This window comes from Vipera berus (assembly GCF_964194415.1).
Source record: "Vipera berus genome assembly, chromosome: 1".
NCBI lineage: Eukaryota > Metazoa > Chordata > Lepidosauria > Squamata > Viperidae > Vipera > Vipera berus.
Genome location: NC_138202.1, coordinates 224,739,922 through 224,765,169, shown reverse-complemented (window position 1 = coordinate 224,765,169; position 25,248 = coordinate 224,739,922). Strand labels below are relative to the sequence as shown.

The 25,248-nt window shown below is 38.6% G+C and overlaps 1 protein-coding gene across 8 annotated transcripts in view; it reads left to right on the top strand.

The window, feature by feature from the left end:
• Positions 1-25,248, top strand: part of ERICH1 (glutamate rich 1) — a 91,599-nt gene that overhangs the window by 33,406 nt on the left and 32,945 nt on the right. For 5 of the 8 annotated variants that reach the window (XM_081324748.1, XM_081324749.1, XM_081324747.1 and 2 more), the window contains exon 3: positions 8,678-8,818. The exons of 1 other annotated variant lie outside the window; for it this stretch is intronic. In XM_081324748.1, coding sequence (XP_081180874.1) covers positions 8,678-8,818 — 141 coding nt within the window. Of the gene's footprint in view, positions 1-8,677; positions 8,819-23,382; positions 23,495-25,248 lie in introns of all 8 variants that reach the window. 2 more of the 8 variants (XM_081324752.1, XM_081324753.1) reach the window with 1 other exon arrangement.

Here is a 25,248-nt window from a genome sequence, read left to right as displayed (position 1 = left end):
GAAGATGTTGAAGAGCACTGGGCCCAGAACAGAGCCCTGGTTCTGAGATCACATCTGCCAGTTCCTTCAGAACCTTGGGGTGTAATCCATCTGGTCCTGGTGATTTGAACTTGTCTAGGATGGACAAGTGCTCACTTACCATTTTCTTGCCTATTTTAACTTGAGTTTCTAATCTGTTTTTACGGTACTGTTTTTGATAGGTTGGACTGTTTTTTCTGTTTGTGTAAAGATGGATGCAAAAAACAAGTTAGGTAGTTCTGCTTTCTCCCTGTTGCTTGTCACCTTCTTGCCACTTTCTCCCACTAATGGACCAACTATTTCCTTAATTTTTTTCTTGTTTTTTACATGTTGAAAGAAGCTTTTTTTGTTATTTTTGACTTTAGTCGCAAGTCTTAGTCCATTTTGAGCCTTAGCTTTCCTCACTTCATCTTTGCAAGCTCAGGCTATTTGCTGATATTCTGCCTTAGTTATGTGCCCCTGTTTCCACTTTTTATACTTGTCCTTTTTGTCTTTCAATTTGTGAGAGAGTTCTTTATGCAGCCATGCTGGTTTTTTTGAGAGCTGTTATTTTTCTTCTTTGTTTGTATTATGCTAGACTGGGCTTTTATAATCTCACTTTCCAAATTTCCCAAGCTTCTTGAGTTATTTTTCCCTTGAGGATTCTCATCCATGGAATCTTTCCCAAGCTGTCTCTAAGTTTATTGAAATTAGCTGTCTTAAAGTCCAAGACTCTAGTTTGACTATTTTCTATTGCTTGTGCTTGCAAAATGTTGAATTCCAATGTTGCAGGATCACTCTCCCCCCCCCCCCGCAAGGTTCCTGTGGCTTCAACACCTTCTATCATTTCATCTCTGTTAGTGAGAATTAAGTCCAATATGGCTGATCCCCTAGTTCCCTTCTCTACTTTTTGTATACAAAATTGTCTGAAATTTGTTTGATCTTCTACTTGGTGCAAAGTTTGTCTCCCAGTTGATGTCAAGGTAATCAAAGTCCCCCATTATTATTGTGATGTGCTTCCTACATACTTTAGTTAACTCTGTTTGGTTGGGTAGCCTATAGTATACACCTATGGCAATGTCATTTTTTCTCCTTTTATATTGGTCCAAATGCATTCAAGACAGTTTTTATCATTGTTGTGCTCTATTTCTGTAGAGATGTAGTTATTTCTTATATAGAGAGCAACTCCACCTCCTCTTTTATTTGGTCTTTCGTTGGACCACCTGCAGACATCATGACTAATGTAACCAAAGCCTTCCTCTTTACAATACTCCTTTAGTCACATATTGAATTCTGGTATACACTGGCCTTTTCCATTTTGTTCCTCTGAAAAAGTAAGTCTACAACCTATCCTGCTAGGTTCCTGCCCCAAGGTCTGGAAAATCATTCTGCACAGAGAGTACATCTTTTTGGGACAGGTCGTTAGCCCCAAGATGTACAATAGCTTCCACATCACGGTCCTTGCTGGCATTCTTGACTATCTTAAAAATACACTTCTTGTCCCTGGTGGCAGTAGCACCTGAAGACACCTGACCTCTTTTGAAACCTCCATATCCTTTCCTAAATTTACAGCCCTTATAATAATAAGTCTTTATTGATTAGCCCTTGGGCCATATCAAAGTGCAAAGTTCCAGCAACAAATTGTTACTAAAATTTGATAAAGGCAATTTAAAATGGAATTTGATAAAATACAATTTAAAATGGAATTAGAATAAAATATGATTTAAAATGAAATAGTAATAAAATACAATCTAAAATGAAATTGTAATAATGTATAATAATTTAAGATATAGATAAAATATGATAACATTATATTTCGGAGTCGCCCTTGCAATCTACCCCAATCAGTCCCACATATGCAGATCTCAACTGGACCATTTTGTTTAAGTACTGTGCTATGTTAAATGCTATTTTCAAGTTCTGGCTGGACATAAGGTAAGTTATTTTGATGTGGGATCCCAATGGGTCATTCGTTTGGTATATAGACCAAGATACCTGTCTCTCACCCTCTTATACAGGCAACAGTCAAATAGGATGTGAGCCAGGTCCTCTACCTCTACTGCTCCGCAAATGCAGAGACGCTCATTGTAGGGTATAGCATGAAATCTCCCATATTTGACCATTGTGTCAAGCTGTTCGAATCTCGCTCTGGTAAATATGTCCCTAAGATGTTTCGGGAGTTGTAACTTCAATTAACTGTCTACCTGAAAAGTACGTTTGTATTTACTCAGCCATTTCAAGTTACCCACCTTACTAAGGATAGCTATATCATTTTGTGCTTCTATATTCTTAATTCTTTGGGCAACTCTTTTTTGGGATTGTTCTCCTGTTACGCAAGAGACAGGAAGGCCACAGCTTCTTACAAAATTTGTTAGTTTGGTGATCCAGGAGATTTGTGATTGTAGTTTTAATTGCTATAGTAGGCATAATTTGGGGAGTCATCAGTCTCCATTTCATTAACTTTGCACCAGTAGTTATAAGCTCTAATTTTAGATAATGCCTGAATTGTATGAATTCCCAATTCAGCTCTAACTGCTGCAGCAGATGTTCTTGGATCTACACCCAAAATACATCTCAAATGCTGGGACTGTGTTTGTTCTAGGACTGTGGTTGAGTAAAGACCCCAAATTTCTGCTCCATACAAGAGCATTGTGGTAACCTTAGCCTTATAAACCTTGATTAATGGGGCTAGGGACACTGGGTAACTACGGTTCTTTAGTTTGAGCAATAAATTCAAACGGGCTTTTGCTCTAAATGTACTCTGTTGATGATGACAGGCCCAAGATCCAGTCTTGGAAAAAGTTACGCCCAAATATACAAAGGTGTTAACCTGTTCAATTGGATCACCATCTAATTGCCACTTATGTCTCTGATGGTTTCTTCCAAACACCATTATTTTTTATTTAGATTTGCTAATGATTAGGGAGTTATTCTGGCAATAAGAGCTGAATCTTCTTAATAGCCTACGTAATCCTACTTGTGAGTATGCTAATAAAATCATATCATCAGCATAAAGCAAGCTGTTACAGTAAGTATTTAGGATCATCGGCATGTGTACCATGGTATCCTTCATTAACCCTGGCAAGTCACTGATGTATAAATTAAATAATAATGGGGCCAGGGTACACCCTTGCCTTATCCCTTTATTTGTGTGAATCCTGTTAGTCAGGGCCCCATTAACCCCATACCGCACCTTCAAACAGGTACTTGTGTAAAGGGCTTTAATCAAAGCCAGGAGTCTGGGTTCTATTTTAAGAGATGTCAATTTACTCCATACTACGTCTCTATTTACCATATCAAATGCTGCTGTAAGGTCTATGAAAGCAGCAAACGGGTCTCCTCTTATAGGCATATTTGGCAATTAGATGGTTCAAGACAAAGCAGTTATCAATAGTAGATCTGTTTTGTCTAAAACCTGCTTGTTCTTCTGTGAGGATGTTGTTTTCCTCTACCCAGATTTCAATTCTGTTCAAAAGGTACCTAGCATATATTTTTGCTACAATGTCAATCAGACTGATGGGCCTATAATTACTAGGATCCTTTTTATTCCCTTTTTTATATATGGGGATAACTATTGCCATCTTCCACCCATCTGGTATATGGCAGGTGTTATTCATGTGTGTAAAAAGACCTGCTAATACAGGACCCCACCAGTTGGGAAATTTCTTAAATAATTCTGCTGGTAAAAAATCCTCACCTGGGGCTTTATTGCTCTTTAAGCTTTTAATGATGGACTGTATCTCCTTTTCTGAGACTGGTGGCCAAGGGGGGGGGAGTTCTAGGATTTACTAAATCACTGTTTAAAAATAATTTCTTTACTGGTTCGGTGGGGGCAAACAAGCACTGGTAATAATTCTCCCAGTCCTCAGCAGAGATTGGTATGTCAAATGCAAATCTCCATTCCTTCAGGATACCTGCTACAGAGTGCCAAAATAATACTGAGTTATGACTTCTGGCAGCCAACTCAAGTTCTGAGCAGATTGAAATGGCAAAACTTTTTTTCTTTAATGTTATAGTTTTTTATATTCCCTTTTTGTGTGCAGCATCTTAGCTTGTATATGGGCAGTAGGATTCCTCTGGGCAAGCCTCATGGCTGCCTTCAATTTCTATTTCAGTCGCTGGCAATCAGGATCAAACCAGCGAGGTCTACCCACTCGGGCTCTTTTTGTAGCAGGTTTAGCTGTTAGGTGTTTCTTCAGTATGTTACAAAAATTGGAGAATGCATTGAAGGCTGACATCCAGTCAGTAGTAGATGACTGGATTGTTCTAGCTCACTTAGTAGCATTCTCTGTTTTAAGGCATTCTAATATTGCCTTAGTATCAACCTTGGCCCAAATTAACCTTTTATTTTGGGTCACCTCTACCTTTTTGGTGAGCCATCTGTCAGCCATGTTATATGGTCTTAAATCTGAGCGGCCTCGCAATGTCACACTCACAGGCTGATGGTCGCTATTGTCGCTAAGGTGTACTGTGACCTCCGAAAAGAGGTCAGCCTTATCTCTAGACACACAAAAGAGATCCAGTACACTACTTGAATTGGCTGAGTGGTATGTATAAGGGTATGTGTAATTCTTGTCCTTACCTCCCAAAATTTGGAGATTACCCTTAAAAATTAAGGAGACTAGGAGCAGGCCAGCAGCATTACTTTTATAGTCTCTCGAGAGCCACTGAGGATAGTTATCAAAGAACTCCCCTGGGATTCCCTTCTTCTGGGCAAGCTCATACAGAGAGGGACCCAGTCTAGCGTTCAGATCTCCTAATAATACCACTATGGACTGAGGGTACAGTATAGATATATCTTCTAGCATAACTTCCAAGCCCATCCAATATTTGAAATTATAGTGCTGGGATGTGCTTGGAGGAATATACATATTTACCAATATTAACTCAAACTGGTCATATTCAAATTTGACAGCTAGAAAGTACGGATACTTATCTTTGTTATATAATTTCTCTCCCTGCCATTGCAACTCTTGCATTATAAGAATGCATAGCCCACCAGAGGGTCTCCCTTTGTTCTTTGTTTTTTGGGCTGGGGAGGCCCATCCCTGAAAGCCTGGCAGTTGTACTGGTGCGTCCACTTCGGTTAGCCAGGTTTCTTGAAAGGCTATTACGTCAAATCTAGAGAGGAAGCTCATTAGTCCACTATCAACCATCCCTTTCCAGCCAGCTACATTCCAGGTCATCAACTGTATGGGGTTCTCGGAGGCAAGGTGGTCTGGCTTGGTTGATTGGCTAGATGGTAAAAATGCCAGATGTCAACTTGACATTGGAGCTGGGTCAATATCATCTATGCTTCCTCACAGTTGTTGTGAATTCGATATTTCTCCTTGTGGGTTGCAGAACTTGTTGTTGCTCCTCTATATATTGGTTGCCAGTGTGCCTCTGCTCTTGCTCCAAGAATGATTTTTTTTTCCAAATGGTCAGGTATTCTGGCTTAAGTCTATAAATGTAGATTTATGTCCATTTTTGGAGGGGCGTAGCTGAGGATTCATCTTGTGAAAAGATGTTGTGGGAACGTCTGAATCAAATGAGGATAGAAGCTGGATTATATCCTTAGTGTTTGTCAGCTTAGGGGGCACTGTGTGATGAAGCCCTTTGTCTTTCAGTTGTTTCTCAGAGGCTAGGTCAGTCAGTGCAGTTACCCCACTGTCAGCTTGCGTGACAACACCTTTTATTACTATTGAGGTAAAGGTAGATTGTTGATTAAATATATTGTCACAATTTAATTTAATTTAATTTATTAATATTTCTATACCGCCCTTCTCCCGAAGGACTCAGGGCGGTGTACAGGGCAAGAATAAAACACAAAGCTACAAAAATTAAAAAGTAATTAAATACATGCCCATAAAAAGCAATAAATACATTAATAAAACCCCAATAAAATGATAGTAAAAACCCCACCAATCCCCCCTCAGGCCAGGCCGGCTTGTTCGAACAGGTATGTTTTCAGATCGCGGCGAAAGGAGCGAAGATCGGGCGCCGTCCGGAGCTCAACCGGTAACTGGTTCCATAGCTCCGGGGCGCCCACAGAGAAAGACCTCCCCCTGGGGGCCACCAATCTACATTCTCTGACCGGTGGCACCCTGAGGAGGCCCTCTCTGTGGGAACGCACAGGGCGGAGGGAAGTTGACGCCGGCAGCAGGTGTTCCCTGAGGTACTCCGGACCCCTGCCATGTAGGGCTTTAAACACCATGACTAGTACCTTGAATCTCACCCGGAAGACAACTGGCAACCAATGCAGCTCACGGAGCAGAGGTGTGACATGGGAGTATCGGGAAACTCCCAACACAACTCTCGCGGCTGCATTCTGTACCAGTTGGAGCCTCCGGGTGGTCCTCAAGGGCAGCCCCATGTAGAAAGCGTTGCAGTAGTCTAGTCGAGAGGTCACGAGCGTGTGAGTGACTGTGCATAGATCATCCCGGCTTAGATAGGGCCGCAACTGGCGCACCAGGCGAACCTGGGCGAAAGCCCCCCTAGTCACAGCTCCTATGTGGTCTTCCAGGGTGATTAGTGGAGTCAAATTAAATAGAGGCTTTGCTGTAGATTGAGTTGTTGTCAGTGCCTCTTTTAGGTCATCCAATCTTTGAATGATATTTACTTGCTCAGGTTCCGGCAATGCACTGAATAGGTCAACCAGCATTTCTTCTGGCACATCCTCGGCAGTTCCTGCAGCTGTGGGTAACACAGTTTGTACATTGGTCCTTTGCCTTCTCAGGGTCAGTTCAGTTGCAGCAGCGTCGGGCTTAGTAGTGTGAGGGCTGTTGCAGCCTGGATTTAAAGCGATGGTTCCCTATCCATAGTTATCCTCCCAAATCCTTCTACAGTATTTGGTTGGCTCCTAACAAACTTTGCGAAAGATTCTTTCAGGCAGTCAACCTTATTTATGACAATTGACAAAAGATCATATATTGCATTTACAGTTTGAGCTGTAAGCAAACATTGTGTGGAGAGGAAGTCTGTCATGTTTTCTCCCTTTAAATTTGTTACATCTCCCTCCTGTGCAAAGAAGGCTGCTGCTGGGCTCCAAGGAGGGGAGCCATTCTCCAAGAGGGAGGAGGACAGCTCTACATGCTGTTTGCCTTCCAGTTCGGTTTGTACGTAAGTCCCATTCCAAAGAGGCACATAAATTAAATTTATCTGATAAGGTGCCTGTGAATGAGTTACTTATTGGAACAGACTGTCTGTTTGCAATATAATCGTCCATTTTCTGCTGCTTCAAAGGCTCTGGTAAACTCTGCTGCAGAGTGCTGCCTCTTCCTTCTTTTCCCCATTCAAGTTTGTTAAAACAGGTTTAAAAATAAGTTTAAAACTAGGTTTTAAAAGGTTAAAATGGGTTAAAAATGGGTTTAAAAGGTTAAAAAGGGGTAGGTTAAAAATACAATATTAAAAGAGGTTAAAAAGTTAAAATAAAAATAAAGTAAAATAAAATAAAACCTTTACTTTTGGAGGAGTTCTTTACAGCCTTTGCTGCCTGTCCACCATCTTGGCTCCTCCTCCCCCCCCCCTCCTTATAATTGAACCACCAACCAGAAGGTGACTTCCCTTTTTGGATGCCTTACTCTTTTTGCATGACTGATGTGCAATACCTGATTCATACTTTCCCCTATCCAAAACAAGTTCTTATTTGCAGGGCAGTGTCTACAAATCCTTACAGATGTGTCCTAATGTTTAACAGTGCATACAAAGTGCTATTGTTTGAAGCATTAAAGCAGCCACTTATACGGTATTTCTAGGCTTGTGAAGCTGCTTCATAAGCTATCCACAGCTGTCTGGCCATGCATGGGCATGCATGGTAAGGCTATGTGGGAGTTGCATATAGAATGCAATTTAGATTCAAAGAGGAGAAGGTGATTTAGAACATGTATGGCATATATGTGTGACCTGCCAGCTTCTCTTTACATCAAAGAGGTCTTTTTCCGTTAGGGTACAGTGGCAGCCACATGGTATAAAGGAGAACACACATAACCTTGAAGAAAGAATGCAGGATTGTTTGCATCAACATCATTTAGTCCCAAGTTTGCCTTCCCTTGATTCCATTTGGCATAAGAGGGGAAAGCAAGAATGTCAGGCTTTTACGATTCTCTTATTATACTCTGTAACAGACATGTCAAACACAAGGCCCGGGGGCCGGATCCGGCCCGCGAAGTGGTTTCATGTGGCCCGTGAAGCCATCCTGGAAACAGTGAGGGAACGGCCCCCACTGCCTTGGCCCTGGCCCAGAGACTTTCCTTTTGCCAGAGACCCTCAGATGTGTCCCACTCCTGCCCAGGCCCCCATAGGCACCCTTGATGCGAACGATGTAGAGCTGGCCATGCCCACCCAGTAGGCCATATGCACTCTAGCCACGCCCACCCAGTAGGCCACGCCCACCCTGGCCATACCCACCCGGCCCCTTGAGGGCAACCGCAATGCTGATGCGGCCTTCAATGAAATTGAGTTTGACATCCCTGCTCTGTAATAATAAGATGGAGTTCCATTAGTCCTTGTGGAATCTGTTTCCTGGCAGACTAGGCTACTTACAAGGAGCAGACATGGAAGGTTCTTTAGCAAGTTGTTGAGTAATATAGTAAGTGTGACTACTTGCCCTTTGTTCTTAGAATCCAGTTCACTGCATAACCCTAGCAGAAGCTCTGGTAACTTTTATTTCTATTTCAGTTTCCTATTTATTCTCTTCTAGAAAAGACAAGTGTGATTCTACCTTCAAGAAAAATATACACTGTGGCTCTGCCCCCTGAAGATTACGTACCAGTTGCTATTAATGAAAACAGTAAAGGATCCTCTGAAAGTGATGCTGAAGAAAGTAGTAATGGTGCTCCAGGTAGGACAAAATGCTTCATTTTTCTCTAAAGCAGCCAGTGCGTAAATATATAAGCTGCAGGTAAATGGAAAGTTGCATCAGTTTACAGGCATGTACAACCATGTATGAAGTAGTGTCTGCTGGGGTATACATTGTACAAATAGGAAATCATCCTAAAATCATTGCAGAATCCAGATTGAAACATCCCGGACAGATGCTCTGCTCTGAGTAATTGTTTTAATGGTGAAATGCTTCTCATGTTATGTTAATTTTGTACATGTTACAGTGCTTTAACAGTAATCAAAACAGAGCTGGAAGGGACCTTGGAGGTCTTCTAGTCCAACCCCCTGCTCAAGGAGGAGACCCCATACCATTTCAAACAAGTGGCCATGCAATATCTTCTTAAAAATCTCCAGTGATGAAGCACCCACAACTTCTGGAGGCAAGCAGTTCCACTGATTAATTGTTCTCACTGAAGTTTCTCCTTAATTCCAGGTTACTTTTTTCCTTGATTAGTTTCCGTGCATTGCCTTTTGGTGTTTTGGAAAATAAGTTGACCCCCTCTTCTTTGGGCAGCCCCCCAAATACTGGAATACTGCTATCATATAACCTCTAGTCCTTCTTTTCTCTAGACTGGCCATACCCAGTTCCTGCAGCTGTTCTTCATATGTTTTAGTCTCCAAGCCTTAAATCATCCTAGTTGCTCTTCTCTGTACTTTTTCCAAAGTCTCAACATCTTTTTTGTAATGTGGTGGCCAAAACTGGATGCAGTATTCCAGGTTGGTTTTATTAAGGTTTTATAAAGCGGTACTAATACTTCATGTGATTTTGATTCTGTGCCTCGGTTTGTGCAACCAAGGATTGCATTAGCTTTTTTGGTTGCTGCCACGCACTGCTGGATCATATTTATTTCATATTTAATAAGTAACAAGTAGTGAATCGGCAGACTACAATACAAATTAAGCAGTTCTGTTTGGGAAGCTGTGTTAGAAACTGCAGTTGTGCAAGTTTCTTGTGTGTTTCTTGAATTTCATTATTGTCAGGCATTTTGTGCATGCTTGGGTCATATTTCTGAATGTCCAAATGAATATTATTCTTGGTACATAGTAAATTACTTTTTTCAGGGATAGTTCAATATAGAAACTGCATTTATAATGCTATTAATTTAAATTTACTTTATTCTCAGCATTCTTTGAGTACTATTATCAGCTTAATTATTACTGGGTTTACATTTAGTTGAATTTTAATTTGGTGTGGTTGGCAAATAAAGGCACTGCTCATTTTGTTTTTCATACTACAGTACTGTAAATGTTAAACCAAGGGTAAATCTACTTGCTTGCAAGCATTTCAAATATATACGTAGAATTTCAAATGTATCATTTCTTTACATTTCACAATACAAATCAATGTGATATATTTCCTATTTGTATTAAGAGGAGACTGATTAAACAGTCTTATCTATATGGAAAGACATGTATTAACCTTATCAAAATTCAAATATTCCTTTAAGAGCCGTTTCAGATCAATTGGCATATAAACTCCCGTCGATTCTAGAAGAAATTGAATAATTTTTAGGCATGTATAGCAGGTTTCTTTCCCCATTTAAGGACTGCTTCTGGGCAAATAAATCTCTTCCCATAGATTTTTATGATGGAAACATTTGGTTTGAGGAAGAAGACTTCCCCTTTTGAATAGTGACTACCTGGTGTTCGGTTCAGCCATGTCCGTTTGTGTACCAAGTGACCATGTAGGGAGACTTCTTGTGTTAAGTAGACACCCAACGTATTATGACTGCCTCTGAGTAGGTAATCTTACAGAAAATGCCAGGTACTTAAGTAAATAGAGACCAACGTCATGGCATGTAAGTAACAATATAGCTAATACTGTGGAGTCCTTGGCATTCTCTGAGCTTGATTGTTTAATTTGTTTTGTTGCCCAACTAGGTGACATCATCAGTGCTAGAAGCGGGGGGGGGGGTGGTGGTTATTCTGCTTATATACAGTCCCTTGCCCTGTCAGTGTTGGTGGGAGTGCTGTTTTCTCTTGATAGAGGGAAGAAAATACTGTAGGAAAATGTGACAAACCTAGATGTCACACATCTCCACCCCCATTTGGTTACCAGTTTAAATGGACAGGTTTTTATTGTTCAGACAGAATGAAAAGTTTGATGGATATCAGATTGCCTCACTGGAAGCTAAGAAGGCAAGGAACACCAAGGGGAATTAATGTCAATATAGACTGTAATCTGGCTGCACACACTTTCTTTGGATTTTCCATTTTTTCCAGTTTTATTATAGTGTTAGTAGAGAAGATTATAATTAACATAATTGTGAGGAGATGGTTTATTTCTTTAACTTTGGCGTCAAGTCTTGTTTGACTTGACCTGTAATTTGTATTTTATTGCTGTGTTGCTATAGTGCAGCACATATGGAGGGCACCTCATGTTGCAAAGGCTGCTTTAAGACATGTCCTAGATAGCAAAAGAAATAATACAAGGGTTGCATGAAACCTTAGAATGACGTCCTTAATTTTTTCATTTTACTGAGTCTGCTAATGTTTTTTCTCTGGGATTCACTATCAGGGCAACATTTAATGAATTGGGGATCTAATGCATGTAGTTAAATCCATAACTTAATCACTCCAAGCTGTTTAATTCTTGACTCTGCTGTTCCAATTGGTTATCAATTCATGTAAGCAGACTTTTTTTTTTAGCATAAAGGCATTCTCTCTGGCTTATGCAATAAGTAAAAAAAATGACAAAGAAATTAGCATTAATCATATTTGTGTGCTGTACAATTATAGTCAAGGGATCACTTATTTTGTTAGTTTACTAACCCAGGTGATCAATTATGACCAAAACAGTATTTAATATTTAGACTAATAATTGCGTGATTGCTGTAGTGCAAGCCAATAATAAAAACCTCCTTGTTTTTTAAAATCTTTTTCTCCCTGTGTAGACTTTATTCTGTCCTATCTACTGCAGTTCATAACTTAGCCATGGGATATAGCGCAAGAGTCCATAATGTAGCCATGTTAGATCTGAGTTAAGCAGATCTGTATGTGGAGACAGAACCACAGCACACCATAGCCTCTCAGAAGAAGGTGCTTTGAGTTTCATAGTAAAAGAAAGCTTTATGTGTTCTGCTTAAAACCGAAACTTACAATAATTTGAATGTTCTTTTTCATAATCAGAGAGATTTTGAGAGGATTTATTTTCCTCTTGATAAACAAGAGTCTCTTCATGCTGCATAGTGGGTGCCACTTGTAAACAAAAGTCTTAACGATTTTGAAAACTATGACCCTACAAACAAAATTTGTACCTGTGATTGTATTTAATAATAGTCAGACCGGGAAACAGAACCCACAAATTTGAGTACAACTTTATTAATAATGACTATAATAGTATAATTTGAGTATAATTACATATATCTGTATGGAATAGTCATTCCTCATCAGATGGGCGGCTATATAAATTTGATTAAATAAATAAACAGTTTTGAAGGCTGACTTAAATTTTCCCTTCCCTTCCTTTCACTGCGAGTAGAACCAGTCTTTCTTTCTGCTTCCAAAGTTTAAAACTTGCTTGTATTTATGCAACCATTGTCTGAGCTTAGTTTCTCCAAGTTCATGATATCACAGCAAGAAATGCACGATGTGGTTTTCCATTTTTTCCAATTCTTGCCTGATTTTTTCTTCTCCCTGCCGTTCTCGTCCAACAGTCTCCGCCACCCTCTTCTTTTCTGTCTTGTATTCCTTTTCTCCACTTCAGATATGCAGCAAGCTTCCTGTTGTCGTAGCAACGCAACAGCAGACAATTTGCAAAAAGGAGAAATGATGAGGGGTAGCAGGCACAATCTTGTTAGTTTGCCAAAGGACCTACTAAAAGGCTATGAAGATGCCCATATGCGTTTACTCACATCATGCCTTGTCCACAGCCTGATCCCTCACATTGATTGGGTGCTTTTGGACACTGAACATTTTGACTCCATCAGATAGAACATAGAATAATAGGATTGGAAGGCACCTTGGAGGTCTTCTAGTCTGACCCCCCCTGCTTAAGCAGAAGACTCTATACCATTTCAGACAAATGACTGTGCATTTGAAAACCTCCAGTGAGACAAGCTTAATTTTTCTCACTATCAGGAAATTTCTCCTTAGTTCCCTGAGGGGGGGGACCTTGGGGCAGATGCCTTAAAGCAGGAGTCTTCAATTTTTTCAGAGATAAAGAACGTGGATTAATTTTGAGATGGTTTGATAGCATGGGGAAGGAAAGGTTTAGATGAATAGTAAAAAGAAAGGCTTCACTGGAGTAGATCTTCTGTAGTCTGTGTCCTCTCTTCTCCATCTAGTCCGCAGTCTTGGATCCTACTGTCCATCTCTGGATCTTGGCAACTTGGGATGCCCCCTGAGCTTCAGTGATAGAGTGGTCAAAAAGAACTACATGTATTATGAAATAAATGTCTATATGTCTGGTAACTAAAAACCTAGTATTAGACCCTAAATTGAGATGGATGGAAAGATGAAGATGATGTGAACCAAACTAAAATCCAGTAACCTCATAAATCATTCTGTATTATTTCTGCTTAAACAGAACAGCGTAAAGGATGTTGATATGCTTTAATCCAGGGGTCGTCAGACTTGGCCCTTTTATGACTTGTGGACTTCAACTCCCAGAATTCCTCAGCCAGCATGCCTGGCTGAGGAATTCTGGGTGTTGAAGTCCACAAGTCATAAAAGGGCCAAGTTTGAAGACCCCTGCTTTAATGACATACAATTGCCAGAAGTTTTTGCTTAAAATTATTCTTCTTTTCTATATGAAGCTCCATTTCTCCTTGTATCTTTTTTCAAGCTCCTACTTGAACTTTTGTACTACTTTCAGCTGCTCTGTTCATAAATTTAACACTTACGTGCATAACATCAATTTAACACTTACAAATTAGAAAATTCAAAGATCATCTTATTTCAAGTAACATAATGACTGATGATACAAGGATCTTGACAGCCACAAATCCATCAGGCTGCTAGAAATACTTAGCAAAATTACTGAGCACATGTTATACTTGGGACTTCTACATTTTCACATGTCAGAGGGGAAGGTTATAACCAAAATGCTGCTCAAATAGAAGATTGTGAAGCCAAACCTGACTATTCCAATTCTGCAAGCATTTTGTGTCTTAAATCATAACTGACTGGATGGCAGATTTTAGTTATGGATTTTTAATCTGATATAAGTAGTCCTCAACTTACAGTCATAATGGAGGCCTGCCTATCATGGTCATAACTCATGACGGTTGTAAAATGGATTGGTCATGTGACCGACCTGATTTTATACCGTAACTTTTTTTGCAGCAGTTGTGAAGTAAATGCAGTGGCTGTTAAACAAATCGGTCGTTTGCGATGGGTGCAAATTTGCCAAAATTCAAAAGTAAACGCCAGATATATTTTTTTAGTGTCATACATTTTAAATGTCATTTGAAACAATGGAAGCCACTTTATCTTATTTTTAATTTGCTGTACTATACTGGTTATATTTAAAAATAAAGTATTATTATGCTGTGATCTTTTCAATTGTTGTGCTTCATTTTTTTTTCATGGAGCTAGGATTTGTACATGTGTTTTGCAGTATCTTAATTTGGATACTACTAATTTGTATAATTAGAGTCGGAAACGACTAGCACACATGTGCGGGGGAACCTTTACCTTTTACCTTTACCTTTAATTTGTATAATGGTATATTTTTGCCCAAACAAACCCATGACACTCTTAAGGATCACCAAAGCATAATTACAAATAAAAATGAATATTTGTATGGGTTTTTTTTTCTTTTCCATTTCTAGCTGGTAAACAATTTGATTAACTGCCCCACTACCCAGTGGATTGAACAAGATGACACTATTCATTTTTATCAAATGTGCCAAAGACAGCTAAAATTGCATACTGCTTAACAGTAATTTATTTGCTTCTATTTGCAGTTCTTTGGTGTCAGAGGAATTCATTTGTTTACGCTATGAAAATGACTTGTGGAATGAGATCTTAAGAATCATTAGTATTGGGGTAGAAGAAATTGTTCACTTCAGAAATCAATACGGCCTATTTTCAAGTATTGCATTATGATTATCACAGAACCCACAAAATTAAAGTTTCAAGTGTTTTTCTCTTCATTGACTTTACAAATCTACTTGGGCAAAATCATGTATTTAAATGTTTTAAATCAAGATAGGTTGAGGATGCGTTAATGTATTCATCTAACTTTTAGAGTACATTTAAAAATGCATTGGGAATAGACAATCTGATGTCCTCCTTGTGTGTTAGTTTTATTAAGCAAGATGTAACCACATTGTTGAATTAACAGGATGGGTTTAAAAATAGTCATTTTTTGTTAGTACATCAAGGCTTAAGCCTTTTTATATTTTAATATATGTGTGTATGCTAAAAGTTCTAAAAATGCCCGTTTAAAAGCTTAATATAATGTATCTTGTTAGCAGTATTTTATGCAACATTTATCAGCATTATTGAATATGTTGTAGGGAAGCTTAGATTACTCCAAGTAGTTTGTTGTTCTGGAGCACAGAACTGATCTGAAATGTATTCTTCAATGGGTAGATCACAGCACTTTTATTTAGAGCTATAAATTCAGTTGCTTTGCTTGTTAGATTTTGCATGTTGTTTTTCCCCCGGACGTTCAAGGCAGCTTTCTCTGTGAATCTTCCATTTATCTCCACATCAACAATTCTGTGAAGTGGGTTCATCTGAAAGAAGGCACCAGTCCAAGGTCACCCAAAGTTGCTTCCATGGCTCAGCGTGAACTTGGATCTTGGTCTCCCCAGAATGGCTTCAGCATTTTAACCACTACACCACACAGACTTTCATTTATTTAATTGAAGCCTGTGTGTCTCTCTGCCCTTGTGTTTCACACATTATGTTCTGCTTGCCTGCTTGTATTTTGAAAACAATCTTTATAAAAATGAGCAACCGGTTTTAATAATTAATGAAGAACCATTTTAGGATGCTAAGAAAATTGGCAGCTGGAGGAGTCATTTGTGTTGGTGAGCTTTGACTTCTGCTTAATAGCCAAAGGAAGAAAAGGCCAGCAAGCACATTGCTCGTTCGGTACTCAGCATTTTCAGATATCCATGTGAAAATGTAGGGAGGAAATGGATGTATATTCCAGGTGAAATAGGGCTTAATCAAATAAGCACTGTTTTTCTTCTTCACTCTATATCGGGTCCCCAACCCCTGGTCCGTGGGTCGGTACTGGGCCGTGGCATGCCAGCAACCAGTCCACACAAACAAGCAAAGCCCAATCCATGGGATGCAGGCAGCATACAAAACCACGCACCCTCTGGTCCGTGGAAAAACCTTTCTCCATGGAACCGGTCCCTGGTGCCCCAAAGGTTGGGGACCTCTGCTTTATATAACATCAAGTATAGAGAAGAAAACTATCCCAGTTTAGATTACTGATCAGGAAGAGGATTATAAGCTTCTGTCCCCATTTCTTGACAAGAACATGGATGTGTATGTGATCCCCTATATTTTATATAACCTATGATATGATGGATGATGCCTCTTTTTCATAAAATATTGATGCCATCTTATCATGGGCTGACAGTTTCAACTTTGACCATTTCACTCCATTTGTTAATTTTTCACAGTTTGGCTTTGGATGGTCAAACATTACTCAATAAATCAAGGAGAAGCAAGTTATGAATATGTTTTTGTTCATTCTTGGTGTGCTAATGGAAAACAAAAACCTATAATCCAGTGGAAAAAGTGGACAGAAAAAAAAGACCAGAAAAGCTATCTCCATTTTTTTCTGTTTTGCACATTCTGTTTTGCACATTTTAATAGGAATAGGCCCTTCCAATCAGGATGTTGTTTAATGTTTCTGGGACATTTCTACAGCAAACGTCTAAGCAGTTATATTTTACTGTAGCAACTCTATAAAATACTGTTTAGTCAGAGCTCTGCTCAAAAATTATTTGAAATAGTTTGTTTTAAATTTTCACATCAAGCTGTGCAATTCAAACTTGTATGAAAATGCCCTTTATATTAATTTTCTTCCAGGAATAGCCTATGTATCTAAACAATCTTTTTAATCCTCAGATTTTCTCCAATCACAAGTGCAAAACAAAAACAGAAAGGATGATTTACCACCATTTAAAGTTGGAAACATAAAAATTGTAATGTGAAACCTAAAATAATCTTGGCATACTCATTTTGAAATTCCCCTAAAAAGTTAAGAGAAGGGGAAAAAAATGTTATCTCTATCCATGGTCCATTCCATTGCAGTCTTGTCCCATCCTCAAACAAGAGAAATGTGGTCTTCAGTCACCAAAAAATTAGCCACTTCTGAGATGGACCAGATTCCCTCAAGGAATTTTTTTTTCTTTTCATATTTTGCTATAATAACATTTCCGTACATGGAGACTTAAAGACTTAGTAATACAGTTTGAATAAGACATTATTTAATTCTCATTGAACCCCTGTTATTTTGATTTTGCTTTCTGTCAAGACAAAAATTCATATTTATTTCTATCTCTTTCTGTAATCCTGAGCGCGTAAGCAAAAGAGAATGCAAGTCTACACAATGCCACAAATGTCCCTTTTCTGCAGCAAGCGTGGGATATTCGTAACTCCCCTTTCTTCCTAATGTATTAAAAATGGAGGGATTTTAAGTGTATGTTATCCACAGCCGCAAGATGGCGTTCCTCCTCAATGTAGTTCCTGCAGAGGGCAGGGTGAAGCAAGGGCAATCTCTTTCTGCCCTGTTGATTCCTTGCATGTAAGTGGTCAGATACTTAACTCTGATATTAACCTGCCTTGTGTTATGAATGGATTATTTTCTCAAGAGTGACATGGATCAGATTGGCGGTCAAAGGAATGCACTGATTTAGGCTGACAGCTTTGCACAAGCCAATTGTCTTTGTGACCTAGTAATACAGAATGAAAACTCCGTTGAGGGCGAGTAAGGAAATTTCTTCCAATTATAGATGGTAATGCTGTCTAACATCAAAATGCAATATAGCAGTTTTCAGGAATTTTAAGAAAAAGCTTTAGCAATTCTGAAAATTTTGATTTTTTTTTTAAAGGAAACGTTTGATTCAAATGTTAAAGTAGTATCTGTGTCTGTATCATATATAATATTTTGATGATCAGGAAATATTTAAAAATATAATGCCACTTGACATTTACAGAAAAGTCCGTATCATATCTGGGTTAACTTATGCAACTGCTTTTTCTCTCGAGCTGCTTTTGTATATATTGTACCGGCATGAAAATGTTTCTATCCCAGTTAAAACAAATATCTGATAGAGACTAAGGAGTATTGTTCAGTGTCAGCCAGTTTTAGGTCTTGCATTAAAATCCTGCTCCTTCTTTATTACATATAAAGTCAAACTCTAAGTCTAAACACTGTTCATTCTAAACAACCTCAGTCTGAATTCATCAGGTATTCTTTACTTAAACTCAAAACGCAATAGCTCAAATCTGTTACTCTTGTTTGTTCAGATTCCTCATTTCTGTGCATCCGAATAAATGAAATGTGTTAAAGCTTTTACCCTAATTTTGCCTACCCAGATCCAAATTGAATTGATAACACTAGATACATGCTTGTCTAATATTGGTTATTTTTTAAAAAACAAACAAACAAATCATATTATGGCTCCTCCACCAAGGAGAGCATAATTCCAAGTGCTTGCATCCAAGTATCATTCTAATATAGCACAAAAGGGCTGCTACTACAAAATACTGGTGGAGTTTCTGCCTCCCAGCTCTGCTGTCTCTGGGGCTCTACAGCCAGTCAGGTTAGAGCAGGGGTAGGCAACCTCGGCTCTTTTATGACTCGTGGACTTCAACTCCCAGAATTCCTGAGCCAGCTTGGCTGGCTCAGGAATTCTGGGAGTTGAAGTCCACGAGTCATAAAAGAGCCGAGGTTGCCTACCCCTGGGTTAGAGTGACAAAAGACCTGAACCTATCAAATGCAGATGCTCACTGAATTAAAATTCAGAAAGAGAACTTTAGACAAATTCAACTGTTTGCTACTTTTATTCAGTATCATGCTGTTCCTATTACTGCAGATTTTATCAGCTGGCCGATAAGCATCTCATTGTCATCACTGGTCTCTGCGTATCATTTCAGATTTGCAAACTCTGATATCAAGAAAGCCAGTTTGGCCCTTAAGTGCTATGAAACTATGCTTGTGCACACTTTTTTGTGTCATTTCTGAATACAGTACTCATTTACTTTTCCAACAAAGAATCAATGATCAAATTGCTATTTTGATGTGTTTGAGTTTATTGGAGAATGTAATGTTTGTGAATGAAGGCAAAGATGTGTCCCAGGATAATGTTGTAGGATCCACGTTCCCTGAGGATGGGGCTCCAGCACAAGTCAGAAAGTTTGGAAGCACAAAACCTCTGGTCCCAGTGACTGAACTGGATTAGATCCTGTAATGTTTGCATTGGGTTTTTTATGAAAAAACATTACCCTAAGACTTTGGTGATAATTGGGATTGGTTATATTTATAAGACCACCTTATCGAAGCAAGAGCAGGCTACAGAAATAATTTTCTTCTGTGCGCAAGAACTCAGGTCATGAATTTGGAGCTTCCCAAATGCTCCAGAAGGGCATTTTCCATGGATATTTCTTTGGACTGCCACAGTTGTCCCTTACCACTAAAAATTAATGTGAAAGCAACTGATATGGCAGCTCTACATAAATCTTGAAGCTTGCTTTGATGCAATGTTGACAAAGAGGGGCGATCAATATAAACAGGCAAGTTATCATTAGGTGATGTGTTCAGTTACAATTAAACAAACAAAGGGAGAGTTTTAGAATATCATTCTCCAAGCCAAATCTTTGTATAAGTACTTTGACTGCTTATTAGCTAGTTATTTAAAGTTCTCAGTGTAAAATTTAAATCTCTGTTGATAGTGGCTTCTCTGAAACTTTTAAGGGCCATTTGGATGAATGTGGTCCCAAACATAGGTGTCACTTCCGTGGAACCTGTCACAAGGGTGAGGCTGAGACCCAACAGAATGAAGTGACCTTGCAAATTTTTTGAAGGCTTTCAGATTAATAGTGTGGCAGTCATCCACAATAGTATAATACATCAGTAATGCAATTTATAACCCTACCACTATTCAGAACATGGACAGCTTCACTGAAAATTAAGTTAGAGAGATGCTTTGCACAAAATGTAATGAAACCTTGACATTTCTTTCCAGTGACACTTTCCCTGGAGGGCAGACATGCTGTTGTAAAGAAATGAAGAAAAAAAAGCTCATTTTCTCCTTATTTCTTTTCTCCATTGCTGAAATGGCGGTCTTGTAGGAGCGTTCATCGAGTTCCTTTAAAAGAATTGCAAAAAGACATTAAATGTCAGGGACTTTCTATCAAAGAAGGGACTTAGAATTTTGAACTACCTGTGTTTAGAGTTTGCTGAAGGACAGCATCCCAATAATCAACATGTTTGATTATTGATAGTTGGGCGATACTTTAATTGACCTAACTGAGTTATCACAAAATATTAAACCAAGTGTCAGATTTATAGAATTTTACCCCTGGGAAAGAGGGGACAGGGAGAATTTCTCCCTCCTAGATTTTGCTTTTTCATTGTTTTCCCTATAAAATCCATTTTTTAGATTTTAAAAGTTTCTTATAGACTAGAAGAATTTACCCTGATTTTTCTATTTATACTGTTGGCTAGTCATGAAGAAGTCAGTCGTGCTACCGTTATCGAAATAATTAAAACTCTGTAATACTAAATAAGAGCACTGTCTGTACTGTAAGGATTTTAGATTCATTGGGGAAAATGGAAACGTCTTTGGTTTCCTAAAGCATAGATTTCTTTCCATAGTGCCACTAACATTCAGATGTTTGATTATATTTTAATGGATGTGAAATGGATGTAACCAAATATACGAATTTAAATCTGGTTCTTAATTAAAGGAAGAAGAGGGGGGAAAAATGCAGTCTGTGTGTGTTTGCTTGTGAAATAGAAAATTGGAGAAATTAGGTATCAGCATTTGGGGAGAATTAAATTAATCAGGTCTTTAAGATTAAATAAATGCCGTCACTAGCTAAGATAGTTTTTCATAATAATAATTAGATCAGTTGTCAGAGATATTGTGATAAGAACTTTTTAGTGAGGTGCAAGGTTTTTAATAAGGTGAAATCAGAATGCTTAACTTGCTACTTGACTGATAGGAAACATCTATCCATCCCCAAAGCTACAGCCCGAACACTGGATTCTGTTAACTAAATAAATGTGTGGATGTCAAATTAAGGTGATTTCACAAGCCTTTTAAGCACCAGCAAGATTGATGAAAATAAAATTTTAAAAAACACTACCCTTTGCATAATAATTTTGCAAGCTGTAATAAGGCAGTGATAAAATATTTGTCCACCAGTATTAGGCTTTCAGGTAAAAGAAAATATATGGAATATTTAAATGAATATATGGGGAAGAGATAATGTGGGGCTTAGGTTAATGAACATTTCTGAAAACACTGTGTGACTTTGTTTTCTGTCTTCCTTGGTATTGAAAATACCCTTGGTGCCCCCATTAGAGACTGAAAGCAAAAGCTTTATTTCTCCAAAATAATGGACTTTGGCAATCATGTAGCTGGCCAGTGATTTTCCAATCCGCCACTGTAATCTGAAAGGACTGATGGATATAATTGCTTGAAAAAACACTCTACTCTGCTGTCTTAATGCATCAAGATAGTCATCATTCAATTACACATATTCAAAGCTATCCCTTCCATTTTCTCCTTTTAAGCCCTCTCCTGAAGTAAAGTAAAAACAAATCAGAAATGTGGTACTCTTTTCTTCCTTTTCTCCCTTTGCAAACCCTTTATTTATTCTTTAACCAGTGTTGAATTTTCGCGAAGCCCATGTTGAATAGCACAGGAGAGCAAGATCCGATTTGACCCCAGATGCTCTTTGCTAGGATGCATCTCAGGTTTCAGAGCACACCATTCTCAGACCATCCATGTGTGAAATGATGTGTTAAAGGAAACATTCCGCTACAAGGAAAAAATTTTTTCCTAGCATTGGAGTTTTTCTTCTGCCTTTGCAAAAAGTCAGCTATGATTGGAGCCAGGTTCACAGCAGGCAAAGTCAATGTAGTGGTAGCTTTGCATTAGTGAATAATAAAGGAGGGAGCACTGTGTCTGTTTTCTTAAGATCATGGTGGGAGACAAATCTAATAAATAATAAAGTCCATAATAATAGATATAAGTATTATAACTTTAAAAGACAGGTCACTAAATTTATCAATACACAGTGGAATGGGTTTTATCTCTCAAAAACACTTCATGGAGTCTATTCCACAGTAGTCCACTGGATAAAATAACAGAAAGGTTAAATTTGGAAAGAGAAAAAACACTTAACAATTCGGTTAAAGGGGTAGAAGATCCAGTTACATGCATATAGCAATAGCAATAGCACTTAAACTTATATACCACTTCATAGTGCTTTACAGCCCTCTCTTTATAGCAGTTTACAGAGTCAGCATATTGTCCCCAACTATCTGGCTCCTCATTTTACCGACCTCAGAAACATGGAAGGTTGAGTCAACCTCCAGCCGGTTGAGATTGAAGTGCTGGTAGTGAGGGGTGAGTAAGCCAGCAATACTGCATTCTAACCACTATGTCACCACGGCTCTAACTATATATAAATACAGTTACTCCATCAAGCCGAATGTACTGCATTGAAAATGGGGGAGAGAATGTTTGAGGCTCTTTGAATGTCTCATTCATAAACCAAATTTTGGCATGCCAGATTAAGGAAAACAAAATTGCAAAAAAAAGGGGGAGGGGGGAGATTAATTAATAAGGACAAGGTTTTCTAACATGGTCTCATACTTCTCAGAACCATTATTACATCTCAGACCAGTACTTTTAAGTGTCACAAATTATGTAGCGCCTGAAATGTCCTCTTCTCAACAACTGAGAAACAAGGCCTCTAATAATCTTACAATCCTGGTTCTGCTGCGGAACATCTGGGGAAATGCTTTGTATGTTTCCTCAAGCTTGATTGGCAACAATCCACAAGCTATTATCTGAGCTAGGAATGATGAGAAAGCAAGCTGGAGATAGTTAAACTTGGGATTTACTATCATCAAATGGAATGATGGACACTAATTGACAATTTTGAAAAGGGCCAAGACAGTGTCATGGAGAATTGGGCTATAAATAACTACATTAATTAGCAGCTGTAAAGGGCAACAATGAAAGATGGTTTATTTCCATGTTTGTGAGCTTCTTGAATTCATCTTGTTGCTCGCTGTGTGACACAGTGCTGCTTCCTTCCAATATATCTGAAATGGAAAATGGAGGCAACCTGGTACCATGATTATGAGCAGATATCTATGGTACAAGTTGCCTTCAGCATTTTGTCCTCAACAGGAAATTGCTTGTTACATTGGAGGGAAACCTCAGTTGTGCAAAGATCTGGATTCATGTCCGTGAAAGGTTGAATTGTTGGGCATGTTCAGAACACCAGCTTGAATAAGCTGGAAAAAATGTAAAATACATTCCAATGTGATCTTTGAAACAAGACATCTCGAACATTGTGTTTCAGTTCTGCAGAATGAGGGTGAAAATAGAAGTTAAAGAAAACATGGGTGACTGCCAAAATCTGCCTCCCTGCTGTGCATTCTGGCAGCAACCACTACTGCCAGGAATAAGAAAAGGTAATGGGAAAACTCAGTATGATGGTATTATGCCACATGGCATATCTCACAACGTATTTTTAGGAAGAGGGCTGTGGCATTAAAATTGCCTAGAATGGCTTGATGAATTTTTGGCACACACAGGAAGTGTGACGATTATTTTTATCAGCCCACTACCATATTATTCTGTATTGTTTCAGGAAAAGGAATTGATCTGCATTTGCTTTGTAGCTGTTCCGTTCTGATCTCTCAGACTGATTTCACTGGTCTACAAGGAGAAAGCTTTGGAAATGAAAGTAGCTAAATTTTACCAGAATTGGGTCACTAATAAAGGAAAATTAAATCCTGAGTATGAATTGGCTCCAATTTCTAAGGTACAGCGTCAGGTCAAAACTGCATCAAAATAATTCAAAATTACAAGGGGGATGTGCGATTATGCTCCATAACTTTTCTACAAAATGTGATATAGCAATGAGAATGGTGCCACACCAATCATTATAAATTTATCTTTTTATTGATAACAATAACATAACTTTCCATTCATTTATTGGTTTTTCATGTAACGTTTTCATGCTTTTCCACTCTGCAAGAGATTCCACTGTTGTAATCTGTAGTCCAGTAGCTCTGCTTTACTCTTAGGCAATTCCAAATCCCTGACCAGGTCATTTAGTTCACTGTGTGAAATTAAGAGGAGTTCAGGAGGAGCACACAGTGGGCTAAAGTTTGGCTCCACTGATATAGACAGCTCCGGATCAACTGCATCATGCTCATCGTCTTTATCATCATCTGAGTCTAGAGAGTAGGATTCTGGTGGATATGGAATTGACAAATCTTCACCATGGGGTACAGGACGCAGTGCGGATGGAATGTTTGGATATCCATGGTCCACTTCTTATTTCTTGGGATCCCTTTTGCAATTTGGGGGAACCAAGCAAAAATAGCAGTTGTTACTATGATTGGGACACCATTGGGACTGTGAAAAGCATGGACTTTTTCTTCTTGTTTAGCCAGTGACACAGAGAAGTTGCGCATGTAATGCAACAATAATGAGGGGTCCAACTCTTGTCCCTATTTTGCATCTAAAATATAGATGGTATGCCTTTTTTTTACCACTGCCATCATACTGCATTTTTGAGATGCAAATGTAACCTGACCACAACTGTAGCAGAAAATATCTGCATTGTTTACACAGTTTCAAGGCATCTTGTCTTCTGAAGGAAAATATCATGCAGCTGTTCCTTGGAAATGTTAGGCAATGACACTTTCATAAGCCACCAGATGTAACTATATCATGCGTAGATCTGACCAAAACAAATGTACCTTGCAATAAAAGAACAATAAATTAGAGTTAGGTATTAATCTTTAGTCTCAAAGTGAAGATAAATTTATACACTTCCACATGGTACCATTTTCAATGTTCTATCGTACTTTGTCGAGAAGTTACAAGGCATCATGATCATTAGACACCTCCCTCCCTTGTAGGCAAATATTTTCACCTGTTTATAAATCTTTATTGTGAAATATCTTGAAAACCTTAGCCAACCAGCACCTTTACCACCTGTTTTCTAATTCATCTAATCAAAATCTGTAAGAATTAACATATATTATCTCGGAGGTTGATAATTTCCCACAATTTGTAGACCAGTGGTATTTTCTACACAATTATTTGAGATAATTTATATAGAGATCCTGTGTCTCCCTTCAAGCAATAGCAATAGCGCTTAGACATAACTTATCACCTCATATTGCTTTACATCACTCTCTGGGTGGTTTAC